Here is a 14,998-nt window from a genome sequence, read left to right on the forward strand (position 1 = left end):
AGGACCTAGCATGGCACTTCCAATACTGTAACAGGTTATGACCATCAACCACAAAATATAACCTAGTGCAAGGGACACCAGAGGTCTGTGAACCTGTGTGAATAGTAAATAGGTCTGTGAATAGTAAAATTGTATTTAATTTGTAAAGAATTTCAGGGCATGTTGATGACTTATTCTGAGTAGGATATAGGATGTATCAAATTCTCAGACCCAGAAATTGTATCAGTGAAACAGTTCATCTCAAACACCATTGCTCTTTCTGTGCTTTGTTTCTCTCAGCCCTGTATTGGTCTTTCTCCTTCACCTTGATCTTTGATATTCTGCTTCCTCCCCTCTTGCTAAGAGTCCTCTTGGCATTTGTAACCAATCTACACAGAGTTCACTCCCATCCTTCCACTGCCCAACTGACCAAATAATCTGTGATGAAATTGCTGCAAGTGGCATTATGTAGCACTTATGTCTTTGAGCTGACATCCCAGTGAGAAAGTGCAGGGAGAGTTCTGGCAAATCTAGGCCCCTTTTTCCCAAATTGTCTGCAGACAGAGGATGGCAGTACTCCACTGTTTTAATGATTCTGACTACATTTGGACAGTTTTCCTTCTGAGCATGACTGCAAAATGTTGAAACACTACTTTCTGGGAAGACCACGTGCCACTTTTTTTTTTTTTCATTTATTGTTCTGCATACACTGACACTGTCCCTTCTCCCCCGAGACTTTCCATCTTTTGATAAAACTCCTCAATGAAACCATGTGTGTTTCAAATGTCAAATGAACTTCCTGATTTGTGTAGGCAAACATAGTGTAAGGTTCTATGGGACCCATGCATATACAACAAAAACATCCTATGGGACTTGCACCTGTATTTTAGCTGGCAGAACAATTAGGTCCCATATGGTTAATGAAATGTAATGTGTCAGTATTTTGTAGGCTGAGATTTGTCACACGGAGGTGTTGGATGTAACACCCACTCTACCAACTGTTCGAGAGTAGAAAAAACAAAATCAGTTAAAAGCTTGTGTGTAAAAAAGAAAGCAGAATGAGCGTTCAAGCTCTCAGTTTTCCAGGCTTCCAGTGATGTCCTTTGTTTTTCTGCCTTCCTAGGGATGACATCAATCAATCAAGGTACTTTTTTCTCAGTAATGTTTGAGAGTAGTTCTTGAAGGGCACAAACCCGTGCATGGTTATTAACAGAATGTGTAAACAAATACATGTCCATGAGCTTCTCTGGCCTCTATTAGCAGGATTGTCTGGGTGTCCCTTACTCTTCAAAGTATTGATCCTCACAGAAGTTTCATCACACATTTGAAATGTGGGTGTTTGGACCAAATGCTTCAAAGACATCCATGTGTGCCAATTTTCAGCCTACAAAATGCCAAATCATTATAAAATCATTAAGCAGGCCCCCTTGCAGATGGCTGGAGGCATGTCCATGGCAGGCTACAGAAGGAGCCACAGGCACACCTTCTGATAAAGCTGGTTTTCCTGAGCCACTAACTGATCTCCTTAGTTCCAAAGTGGCATGTCCCATGCTGTGCTTCTTAATGGACTTATCCACTTTATAACAACAATTTGTGTTACCTCCTGATGCAGTCATGGTGTATCTGAACCAGTCTCTCCATCATAAGACATTGGCATGATCACTACAGTTTCCCCAGGGCCATATGGGTATTCAAAGAGAGGACAGAACTGTGTCTCTTGCTTCCACAAAAAGCATCCCAAGCTCCCTGCTCCAGTAGTCACTGCACTGTTCTGCTCTCCACACCCAATATTCTCATATTAATTCTCAAGTGATTTAATTTGACCCCTACTCTTGAATGGGTATAGATGAAGAGATAGTGTTATATTTCCAGCCCATAGAGACCAAAACTAATGAAGCAGCAGACAAATCCACAGCACAGAAATGAGGATACAGTAGCCTTCCCTCTCATAGTGGGACAGTGTGATACACGTGCCACACCATGCAGATGGAGAGGCTTCGGAATTGGTGTGACATGGTCATAAGCAATCATGTGTGACTGAGAAGCTTCTCAGGACCTTCCCTCCTGTCAGCACCATTTCAGTCACTTCTCCCACTGCATCATCTAGCCCTGCCCAGCCTCTGAACAGCTCAGATGGCAGAATCTGTCTGCATAAACTTTTGGTTGAACACACATGAACAATGCAGAGAGCTGTAAAAAAATCATTCTGGCAGCAGGAAGAGAGAATGACTGTGTTGGGTGGTTCAGACAGTTCTAGTTGAAAAGGGAGAGGCCAGAGAGAAAGGGAGGGACAGGTAAGTTGCTCAATTGAAGAAACAACCAAATAATAAGTGGGGAAGGGAGAGAGAAATGGGTAAGTCCACAGGTGAAGTAGTTTTTGTTTTTTTCTATAAAACTCTTTAACAGGATGTTGTTATAACTATAAAGCTTACACTCCTTGGTAGAATCTTATGTAGCTTACCAGAAGAAACTGTATTCCTATCTTGTCCCAGTCATTTCATAAGTCTGACTGTTGTACAAATCCATAAGTCTGACATCCCTGAATTAATTCTATACCAGATGATTTATTCTGAGATTCTTAGGCATGTTGATATTTATACTTTTGCACAAAAGTCTTTGTATTTTGGGGAAAAAAATCTAAAATCCCTTCATAGTAAATGTCTAAATGAACAAAACCTGCAAAATGAAAAAAACCTGCAAGTTGAGTATTCAAATACCCTGTAAAATGAGTTTTCAAGGGAGAGATGCAAGTCAGAGAAAGAGATCATCTGATGAAACTTCAGCATTTTCTAAATCGCTTCAATTTTAGCTAGTCTCATATTTTCCTTTTAGGGCAATAAATAGGTCAAATGAATTGCCTGCCTTTTTTGCATATGCATGAAACTGAGCAAGGTAACTTCACATCCCATGGTACTGTCAGAAGGAAAAAAAAACCACAAATAAATCTTTATAACTATGACTGGAGACATATGAGACTTACATTGCAAAGATAATATACACCCTGTCATATCCTCATTTTGGGCACATATCCTAATCTTTTTTAAAGATTCTGTTACTATGAAAAGGATTTGAATCCTCTATTTTTCTGTGGTAAAAATGAAAAAGAAGAACTAGCTTCTTATTAAATGCAACCTTAAGTTCTGTTCTAGTCACAAAACCAAATGAGCAGCACCTGCATAATTTTACTAATTTTCATCCCTGGACTTTTTCAGATACCTACAATAAAATTCTTCTCAGAGTTGCAAAGACATCATGAAACTGGGAAGGGAGATGGACCTTACTTCTTCTCCTCCAAGAGGAGGAGTTACAAGATTCTTTCCAAATATCTTGCTTTTGCTCCTTTTCCATGCCTAAATACAGTTGTACTCATTTACTGTCAGGATGCACCTGTGCTGCCTGAGATCACAGCCATCCTTTCTGTGAGCCAGGGAACATCCTCAAGAAGAGGCCATCATCCTCTCTGACTGCTCACTCGTCTTGCTTACAAGGACTCTCTCTAGTGGAGAGAAGTGGATGAGACAAGGTTTCAGATTTTTAAGTGCAAGAGATATTTTGTCCAAGAACCTATTTGATCAGAATTAGGTTGGTTGGAAAGATTTTTGAAACTTATGAAGGTGAAATAGAGGAATAATTTCAGCTACTTTTTCACCTTCAAGGCTTTACCTGCAAATGAAAAATGTCTTGTTTTCCACAAATCTGCAGATTTACTAACTGTGCTATAAGTCTTTAGGAAAAAAATAAATGTAGAATTGCTACATAATAATCTAGATAGAGTCAGATTTTTTAAATGAGAAGCCAGATTTTAAGCCCTGACCTTTAAAAGACATCTGGATTAAGTCTGGATTCTCCAGGTGAAAGAACTTTAAAAATAGTGAGCAACTTTGCTGGTCTTTATTTTAGTGAGGCTTCAGTCTGCACTGGTTGATAGTCCTGATGAATTCTAAAACAAAAGTTAGAAATTTCCAAATTAGTGTATCCTTTACTATTAATACATTTATCTACCTGAAATTGTTTGAAAAGTTTATTTTGACTTAGGAATAATAAGAAAATTAAAAGTTAAAACTAATGGGAGGTGAGAAGGAAGGAGTTATTAAAATCAGAAAAAGAGAAGGTAAGAAGAGGAAAAGAAAATAAAAACCACAAAATATTGAGGAAGGTGAGATAATAAGCCAGATGGGCAGAAGATGAGTTATGACAGGACAGAGGCACATAAATATAAAAGGTAAAAATAAAAAACACGTGCTTATAGGTCACCCTTGTAATAGTTTGCTAACGACTTAAGAAACAGGAGCTTGCAAGCTGATCTATGGAAAACAAATTCCTTCCTGACTGCTAGTTGAAGAAGTAAATGGAGTACCAATCCCCCAGAAAGGAGCACAAGAAGGGTATTTTCTCTTAAAAAGGATTTGGCAAAACTAGAAAGGTTTATACAAGTTCTGTCGGAATATCTTAGCATCTGGAAAAGGCACTTTATAGAGATGATAGGATAAATAAAGCAATTTGTTTTAGCCAAAAGGTAGATCAGAACCATGCTTGGGAAGAGAAGCTCTGAGAACATATCAAGATAAAAGGGCTAAAGGTTGAGGCAACAGAGCCAGTCATTTCATTTGAAGAAGGGATAATTCACCTTCTGAACAGACTACCCAAAGGTGAAATCAACTCTGTCTTTACATTAAGTCCTTAACTGAAGTCCCTCTTTGTGTATCTTCTTAAACAATATATTTTATCCTAAGAAATAACTACCAGTCACTAGCAATGACTAATTGTCATTTTATTACCTGTCTTAGGAGGTAAAATTATGTATGGAGAATAGAATGATTTTATCACAAATCACGGAAAGATAAAGACGTTCTTTGACTCTAGTATACTTTATATATACTTGCTTATCCATGCAAAAATAATGATGTTGGAAAACTGGTTCAACTGCTGTAACTACACTATTCACAAAAAAACCTTAGCCCTGAGGTAAGGCAATTTCCCAAGTCCAAGATCCTAATCATGGTTTTCTCACCACAGTTTTCTGCCTTTCAGCAGTGCATCCATGTCTTCCTCCTAATGCCTCCAACATCATCTAGGAAGTTAGAGGAAGTCTATCTTAGGAAAGAAGGGGAAAAAAAATCAAACCAGAGGTAAGGACAAATAAAAACATGTAAATAGATCACAACAGACTGAGTAACAGATAATTTTCATGATATTTCCACTGTTCTCAGGAGTTAGGTTGGATTTTGGCAGTGCAATTTATTCTGTGACCTGGTTTGCCAGCCACCCCAGTTATTACCCTTCCAACTTGGCTAGTACATATTGCACTTCTAGCAAAAGCCATTCCCTATACATTGCTTGTCTGCCCTTTGAAAACATAATTGATTTTATATGGAGGTTTCCACATATATCTCCCGGATGATGTGTCTGGCCAGTCATAAATGCTGCCAGGCACTTCTAGAAAAGAAAATAGAAAATCAAACCACTCAATTAGAGGAAATCTTAACTGTGTAGTTTTCTCTAGTCAGCATATTTGGAATCATATTAATTGTGATTTATGAATATGTTCATTTTACAACTTCGTTGCCAAGTTAGATGATAATGGCTCTGTTTAATCACTTCTTTAATGTATACACATACAATGTATTTATGTATAATACTCTGCATTACAGCATGGTGTGTCTCCACACCATCAGAAGCCTGAAATCAAATTTCAGTAAAATGGATGTAGTGTCTTTTCTGTCTAGTAGCTTCCAAATAGAATTAAAGCAAAGTCTATAGTATTGGGTTCACCTTCAAGATCTGTCTCCTGTATAATTCAGTAATCATGCAACCCTTCTGCCTCTATTGGCTTTCAGAGAAATTATTACAAGTTAGCTGTTGTAAATACATCAAATGGTCTTTCCTGGGTGAGGTTCAACAAGACCAAGTGCCAGGTCATGCACTTTGGTCACAACAACCCCATGAAGCACTGCAGGCTTGAGGAAGAATGATAGGACAAAAGGAAATGGCCTCAAGTTGTGCCAGGGCAGGTTTTGGTGGGATATTAAGAAAACTTTTTTTGCTGAAAGAGTAGTCAGGCACGGGAACAGGCTCCCAGGGCAGTATTGGAGTCTCCATGCCTTGAGGTATTTAAAAGACCTAAAGGTGTGGCACTGAGTGACATGGGTGACTGGTGAACTGGCAGTATTAATTTTATGGTTGGATTAGGTGATCTTAAGGGTCTTTTCCTACCAAGATGATTCTATGAGCAATGCAAATACCTGTTCTTTTCCTTAACTATACAGGAACTTTGTGATTTGGAAAATACACTGATTTAGCTTCTGTACGATTAAAATACCTACACTACGGTTTTAGTGCATAAAGATATTGACAAATGCAGGACATATTTCTTTTCCTTCTTCAGGCAAGAAATTAAATCCTGGTATCTGGTAAAAATCTCTTCTTACCTAGGGTCTTAAAGCAGCTCTCTGGGAAAGAAGATTCTTATCCTAGCCCTTCCAGTGTTGAATACATTTCCTCTGTCTCTCTCCCCTTCTTCCTAGTTCCTACCAAAACAGACCCCTGATCTCCCCTGAATTCTCTGTAAGATCTGTATGAAAAAATAGGAAACAATGTGTTGGGGTTTTGTTTTTTGCTTTTGTTTTTTTTGCTTGTTTTTTGGTTTTGTTTTGTTTTTTTTTTTTCTCATATCAAAGTGTAGTAACTGCACTTTTGACCTTTAAATCTAGGAAAAATTTCAACTTCATAAATTCATTATTCAAATTTCCTGTCACTAGGTAGGTTGCAGGGAACAAATATTCTATGCTTTCATAGACTTGATTCATCAGCCCCTTTTTAGCCATTGGATTAATAAGATGTCATTTTGTCAAAAATGTTTAATTTTTATGCAGGATTGGTAATAAAGACAGTATGCCAAATAAAATGGGGTGGAGGAGGACCTTTAAGCTCTTCTCCAGGGAAAAAGCCTTGATGAAAACTGCCGAGGAATGTAGATATTTGTGCAGAATTTTTTAAAGTTAACGTATTTTTGAATGAAGTTTACATTTGACTTACAGAGTTCTATTTTATGAACTTTTCAATATGTCCTAGAGAGAAGCATTTTACTTTGACTAACTTCTGAATTTCATCATAATTTAAATTCACTGAAAAATGTTGTTTTGGCTTTTGGTTCTGACTTTGGATAAAAAATACTCCAGGATTTTGTTTCTTATTCTATGGAATAAATGTTTTCCAGGCAGGTCTATATCATGTATTCTTTCATCTCAAAGGCAATTATCATTGAGAAATACAGGAGAGGGCATCACCCTTGCTACTGATGGTTGTCTGATAACATGTTTTAGAAGGACCATCTTTCATAGAACTAATCTGACCCATCAGGTCACACACAGTGAAACCTTGTTTTCTGGAAAATTTCCAAATCTCATCAGCTTTATAAATCCCTCCTTGTTTGAAGAGGTGTACTGTGGGAATGGGACCAAGAGCTGTGTCATTTCCAGCCTGAAGGCAAAAGCCAAATCTAAGATTAAGATGGAGGATTCTGAGCTCCTACTGTCTGTTCTCAATGAAGACACATTCCATGAAACTGCCACTTTCATTGAGTGGGTATAAAGCCTAATTGAGGGGGAAGATTACATTAAAATTAATCCCCTAAACAAAAATAACCAAGAGACATTGTGAATATTCTGTATTTAGACAAGTACACCCTATATCATTCTTTTTAAAGTGATTTTAGAAAAACTTTTAAAATTACACGTCCGTGCTCTCCTTCCCTTTGTGGTGTCAGGGAATTTCTTCCAACAGTCTTCATCCTCGTTACACTCATTTTATATTTTTCTGTCAATCAAGATACTTCACAGTGAGTATGTCTGGGCTGCCCAGTCTGTCAGGCACTGCAGAACAAAGTAAACATTGACTTGGTGCTACCCCAGTTCTCTCTCAGTATTCCCAGATGATTGTTAGGATTTGATCACTTTTCACAGATATAATGCTAGGATAAATATTTGAAAATGGGGGAGGAAGGGAGGGAAAGAAAAAAAACATTTATAGATGTCAACATTCAATAAAAATGAGCAAATACCTCAACAGTAAAGGACTGAAACTGGGTTTTCCATTTCCATATTTTCTTTCAAACGAGAAATACTTTTTATTTTTGCTACAAGATTCATGTGAGTGAAAGCATATCAAATTATGATCAACAACATTTGATTTCACAATCTGATTTCGACATATATGCTTGAAATGGTTTAAGAGGCTGAAAAAAAAAGCAATTTAAAAAATGAAAAAAACCAAGTAACTATTTTTACATAAAAGCAAAAATAAATGTTGCTGAAACAGAATATTCTCCATTCTTTTGACAGGCCATTTTTCAGCTTTCAGAAACAGATATCTTATAAAATAATTAAATAAATTATTAGCATTTATTAATTAAATAAAAAATATTAATTAAATATTTTTTAAAAAAATATCATTGTTTTGTGAGAATCATAATATTCTTGAGAATAACCATAGCTTTGGTATCTAAAGGAGAAAAATCTAGAGTATAAGGGAAAATCTCCACAATTTGTTGAAAGCAGAAGGTTTAAGGTCAACTTAATGCATTCATTAATTTCTTCATCCTGTATCACAGACTATGACTAATTTTCATTTTTCTCTTTGCTTGGTAGCAAAAGATGTTTTAGGCGAAAATAGTCTTATAACCAGACAAATTTCAACAAATATAAAAGAAAGAAAGTGAAATAATGCTTATCTACCAGAAAAAAAAATAAAAATAAAATTATGCTTGCCTGAGTACACAAGAAGAAAATAAACAGGAGCAATCTCTTCCTATTCACTTACAAAAAATGTAAATGAAGGAAAGTAATACTGAACAGAAGAGGACGTTTAGGATGAGTTTGATCCAATGTTTACTTGCAGAGCTGTCCAAGGCAAATATCAACAGAATGGCTTCTTTCTTAATGCCGTGTTCAAGACTAAGTCACAGTTTTACATAATGGAGTGAAATTTATCCTTTGCCATCCCCAATAAATTTGCCCTGCTGTGTTTCAGTTGTACCCTGTGCAGTTCTATTTTTTCAGCATGCATCACCTCTTCACTCCATTCAGAGTGGCATAATGAATGGTTTCCAATGGCAATGAAAATAGCCTTTCAAATTATTAGTTCATTTGGCTCCAGGCAAATTTTAAACACAGACTCTGAGCAATTGACCTTGTTTCTGAGTAGGAAGGTCTGATCCAAATGTCATTCTGGTCAATGGGGGAGTGTTGACTTCAAACAGGCTTTCAATAAGGCCTTCACACCACAATGACAGGAGAAGAGGAAATTGCATATGTTTTTCTCTGATCTTTCAAAAAGACCAGGGAATGCTTTCATATGGAAAATGAGGTAAACAGATATTTCTTTGTCTCTTGGGACAGACTGCCAACTTCTCCCTGGTTTCCACAGCCATTAGTTGTGGTGCTGAGTTGTTAAGCAAGAAAAGGCTGAGACAAAACTCCCGAGGTGCTTGAGCTTCATAGAGCAGCTGCATGCCAACCATCGTCATTCGAAATCCAGTTACAGGGCCGAATTTTTCCTTTCTACCCCCTTGTTCATGCATTAGTTCCCCTGGGGGTGGACATGAGCTAAAAAGATCCCTAAATTGCTCTGAGAAACTGGGGGACTAAACGAGAGGCTTGTCTCTGCTGAGGCACAGAGTTCCTAACTGCATTATTGACCTGCTGTCTGTCTAAAAAGTTGATTTAAGAAGTGGAAATTGGTTTAAGTTTAAGGAAAGTTTGTTCAAGCTCTGTTCCTATCACAATGGTGGGGGAAAACAATATCTGTAAAGCCATCTGAAAGAACTAGACTACTATTCAAACTTCAAATAAAATGGTTTCCAGCACACCCTTTGTGATTTTTGTAGCAGTCCATGAAGTTGAAGGCACTTGCTTCAGGCTTTAAGTGATAGCTCCTTAGTATAAGGAACTTCACATCACATTTCCCCTTTTTGCCTGCTCATTCCTGCCACCCTGCCAAGAAGTGTTAACACATCTGTTTGTGGGGCCATGGTGTGACCTGGATTCCAGAACTACTGAGGTTTTTTAAAAAGTCACTTGCGAGTGGGTGAAAAAGTTTTATTTTAAAGCATGACTAGTTCAGAGTAGAGCCCCACAAATCATTAAATGCAAGGAAGAGCTGAAGAGCCAGGGAAGATAATGACTCCAGTGGCACATGTCACTCCTGACAGAGCTGAACAAGGGGAGTTACAACTAAGACAAAGACTTGCAAAGATTTCTGATTGGCATATGTAAAATACACTACAGTAAGTGGAGATGACTGTTGCTTTATTACTCATATTTCTTATTGTTGGATTGCAGAAACTTTCCCCTTAAAACTGCAAGAGCTCCACTGACAATAGTGCTTGCTATCTTCCATATTTGTAGGACAAAAAACTATTCTTAGTGTTTACTTGCTCACCTGAAGGTATCACCTAGATAAAACTATGATGCTAAATGTCAGAGGAGCAAAGCTCATGAGAACCCATCAAAATTTTCACATTTTTAAAATCTGGAAATCTTGAGTAAGGTTTTAATAACAAAATTTCAGATCCATTGCCCAGAATATTAATTGACTGCAGACAGATGATCTGTAAGTGCAGAAGGAAAGATTCTAACTGGAAACATTTTATTATGAAGGTATCGACTTATCTCAGGCTTTTCTATACCAGAATAAAAAAAGAAAACAAACAAAAAAACCCAACCAAACAAAACTCACAAACTGTCAGCTTTATATGCTGATGGAACTACCTAAGCAATGAAACAACCAAGTGTTTTTTCCCTCTTCTTCCAGTCGAGCTTTGAAAAAGAGGACCCTCCCTCCCCTTGAAAACCCTTCCCAGAAAAATAATGTTTTATTTCAGAAGAGCCTGGCTAATGCCTGAAGATTAAAGATAATTAATGTAGATGGGCAGAATTACTGAAGGCACTGAAAGAAGGTCCTCTATTAATGGGTGGGCAAGATCCTGAGTCAATAAAAATTGTGAGCAGTGGGATTCAAAATTTTTTCATTCCCCTATTGTGAACTAATATCTATGAATGTCAGACATTGATTACAGGGTCATATTTGGAATGTATATAAGTAAAGAGATGCTATATTAAAATTATTTATAAAAATAATATATAAAAAAAATATCTCTTTTGCTTGTTTACTAAATTCCTTTAACTTAACATTCATAAATAAGAGTATTTTGTGGGTTTTTGGGTTAAATTCCTGAGAGGGACAACATCCTTCATAAATTTTAAAAAGTGTCCAGAACATCAGACATTGTTCATTTTAAAGAAATACCTTGACCACTTTGTACTTGTTTGGTCCAGTGTAAATACCATATGTTCTATTGTTAGAAAACATTTGTGTGTTATTCAGATGGACAACATACTGATCATCCTGACCAGACCATGCAAATAGTCATAAGATTCCCAGGATCCAAGTTCAGTGTTCATTTGCTGAAGTCCAGGATTTAGCTGCTGTAAACATGTCTCGTGAATGACATGAAGCATCAGGCATTAGCAGCATACAACCTGCCTTGTCCCCTTTAACACCAACAGAAGTAGCCACATCTTGTGCTAGATACATCATTCATCATTTTTCCTGCTTCACACTCAGTTCCTCTGTCATTTTATACTCTCATCTTGCTCAGAGCAGCTACCTCCAGCTTTTTTCCTTGTGTCCCTGTTCCCTGATTTCCAATGCATGGTGCAAAGTTCCTCTGCCATAAGATTAACATGCCATATGTTACCATCTGCTCCAAACAGAGTGTCCACAGGAAGTGGTAGAAGTAAGTATTCTCACTGTGCAGAATCAGGCCTTGAGATAAGCTTAACAATTCCCACACTGAATATGTAAGCATCCCTTCCCAATAAGCAGAGGCGTAAGAATGGTTCATAGCAAAATTTAGATGAGTTATCAAAAGTAGTCAAGATATAAAATCTTGTGCTAGTGTGCTGCATAAATGACATTATTTTTGACAAAGATGTTATTCATACGTATTTGTGAAGTGAAGGCTGCACAGTAAACCATGCCAAAGGCATCAGCTGGCACAGAGTACCTTCACTACATGATGTGATGTAGGAGATTTATAGACTGCTATATTAAATTGTTAATATATTCATGCATCACCATACAAAAGAGATTGCAGTTATTTACCAGCTTTTGTTACCAGGATGGAAATACAATTGCAACAATCTGCATGTAAGATCTAACTTTTTTTTCTTAAAATACTGTAGAACAAGCTCTCTGCATTTCTGTAGGAGGATGACAATCTCTACATACTAGCTATGGATCAGCTTCCCCCCAAAAGGGCTTTGAATAGTATGAAGGTTGCCAGAGAAGCATACTCAGTGTGTGGGAAGGACAATCTGCTTTCTATTGGTTGTAATAAAGCCAACAGCATCTGCTGCTGTTCAGAAATGCTTTCTCCACTACTCAATCTCCTAATAATATTTTTCATTCCCAGTTCATATTCCAAGCCTTCCATTCCAAGTTTGTCTGTTTGACCTGGTGAGATCCTAAAATTCATCATAAAAACTAATTTCAGAAAGCTCGTTAAATGGTGCTGTCATTAGACAGTGACCAATGAAATCTACTCTTAAAACAGTATGAAATTCTATGTATTTATACCAACTCTGACAGTACAGGAAACAACAAAATCAGATGATCTTTCCCATAGCCTTTCCCTTCAATGACAAGCTCTTCTGAACACTGGCTAAAAATCTTCAGCTTTACCTCAAATTAATAAAAAGAGAAAATCAGTTTAGTACAAAGATCTGATTTTCTAGATGCTTGATCAAGCACAAAGATTTGAAGATTTGAGGAGACTTCTCTTGGTCACTCTGAAACCAGTAGCCACATACAAAGTAAGAAGTGTCTGTAATACTCTGTGGAGTATTATAAAACAGACAGAAATTCTCCAGGTCTTAGGACAACCTGAATTTAATATTACTCAGAACTTCATGTTTTCTAGTATTCGTGCCTCTGAGCCTAAGACATTATACAGAAACACAGCTACAGTTTCAAATCACAATTTAGTGCTCTTCTGCACTAAAAAAACCCAAACAGATGCATTTTCATTAGCCATTGATACTAATTTAGTCAGAATGATTATTCTACATAAATACACTGATCGGGAGATTAGGAGAAATAAATACCTGTTGACTAAATTAAATTAAAGTCACTTAGGAGACTCCAGAGTAAGCGCTTTCAACAACAAGAGACCCTAGAACATACACAACCTATATTTCAAAATTTGTTTTCAGCCATTATCAACATGATATTACTTCAGTTCCATAGGACATGTGAAATTATTATTTAGCTAAGTAAAAGTTTATACTGTTGATTACTGGCTGAGAAAAGAAAAACAATTACAAACTATCATCGTCTACCTATTTTACCACACCAAAGTAGTTTGAGGGTATTATTATATGGAAAAAACCCAACGTCTTACCTTCAGTATGTACAGCAGAAACATAGGTCCAGTTATAGCGCTTGACAATGTCCACCATAGCCCGTGCTTGTTGTGCATCAGATGGCACAACTCTCATAAAATACTTGAATAGAGTTTTGTCACTTAAGTCCATGCTTGTGGCAGAATAAGCAATCTGAGGTATATTGAAAAGCTGCAACAAGTTCTGGACTTGGATAGCAACTGAGCTAGAGCCAGGTCCAATTACACCAACAATGGGTTTCTTGGAGTGGAAAGATGATGAAGATCCATCCACACATTTCACCATCCCTTCTTCTTCTTCTGAGGAAATAAGAGAGTCCCTTATAAACTCAATGCTTTGCTCCAGAGCCACAGCAGAATGCCAGCAAGAGTCCCTTATTTCACATCCTAGGGTTATATTTGGCAGCAACGTGGGGTCCAAATTAATTCTGTCAAGGGTATGTAGCATTGCCTCCACTCTCTGAATGCCATACTGCTCTCTTACCTCTCCACATTTCCTCTCATGAACCTTGTCAACAGTTGGTTGATGGTGGACAGAGAATAGAGCTCCAATGATAATATCACCAGGCATATGTGCAACCACCCTTCTTTCATTGGCCTGTGCAGAAACCAGTAGCCCAAAGTTCCCACAGACATCTTCCTTCAATAACAGGATTGCAAGGAACAGCAAAAGGATCATTTTAGGAAATAGTTTAGGCTGGTAGAGAAAACATGATGGAACAAACCCAAGGAGCTGGTGAAATGCAGTTATCAAATCTTTCGGATGAAAGGAGAACTATTCTGATAATTAGCCAGGAGTTTGCTTATATTCTCTAAGGAGTCACCATCATCTCCAGGTGGACAGTTATGCAGAGCTGCACATGTGATCATAATCCTCATAACCTTCAAAAATTAATAAAGAGAAATATCTTTTAAATTAGTTATAAAGTCAGGTTTACAATCTGTTCTAAAATTGAACCAATTCTTACTGCTGTCAATGACTGTAAGGCATGGTCTCAGTATGCACACTTGCTTATGTTATTTTTCAAACCAGAAAACATTCTTGTACTTCAGTGTTTCACAGTCTTAGGCTTTTGCTTCTGCTGGTATAAATTGGTGTCTTTCTCTTTGACAATCTTTTTTAAAAACTCATTTGAGAAATGTTTTCAAAAGCCACAAAAGACAGTTAAGTAATTCTGAAGAAGAAAGATATTGCCTTGTCAAATCTTGTTTTCAAAACCTAGCTCCTTTACTTTCAGGCACTTTCTACATCACAAATGCATATGTCACTATAATGTACCCAGGGATGTGCTGTGTTATCAATTACAGTACTGGAAAACAGATGTTGAGAAATACAGTAGTTCTTCAAATAGTCTAAGGAATGCAGAACCTCGTTCTTCAAATTGGTAAATCTCTTTTTTCTTTGCAAACCACAAAATCAAATAAATTAACTTTTAAAATAAGTTAGGATCAATAAAATAGATTTTGTTAATAATATTTGTAATTTTTAAAACAATAAATATTTCAGCAAAGGAACAACTCTAAAACAGCAAAGCAGTGAAATTATTTTCATTTTTATAA

The 14,998-nt window shown here is 37.0% G+C and overlaps 1 protein-coding gene across 7 annotated transcripts in view; it reads right to left on the bottom strand.

Annotated features, from left to right (window-relative positions):
* GRM5 (glutamate metabotropic receptor 5) overlaps positions 1-14,998 on the bottom strand; it is a 262,928-nt gene that overhangs the window by 229,548 nt on the left and 18,382 nt on the right. For all 7 annotated transcript variants that reach the window (XM_071733437.1, XM_071733421.1, XM_071733397.1 and 4 more), the window contains exon 2: positions 13,439-14,320. In XM_071733437.1, coding sequence (XP_071589538.1) covers positions 13,439-14,117 — 679 coding nt within the window. In that variant the 5' untranslated portion in view covers positions 14,118-14,320. The remainder of the gene's footprint in view (positions 1-13,438; positions 14,321-14,998) is intronic.

The sequence above is a fragment of the Heliangelus exortis genome, chromosome 1 (genome assembly GCF_036169615.1).
Source record: "Heliangelus exortis chromosome 1, bHelExo1.hap1, whole genome shotgun sequence".
In the NCBI taxonomy this organism is placed as follows: Eukaryota; Metazoa; Chordata; class Aves; order Apodiformes; family Trochilidae; genus Heliangelus; species Heliangelus exortis.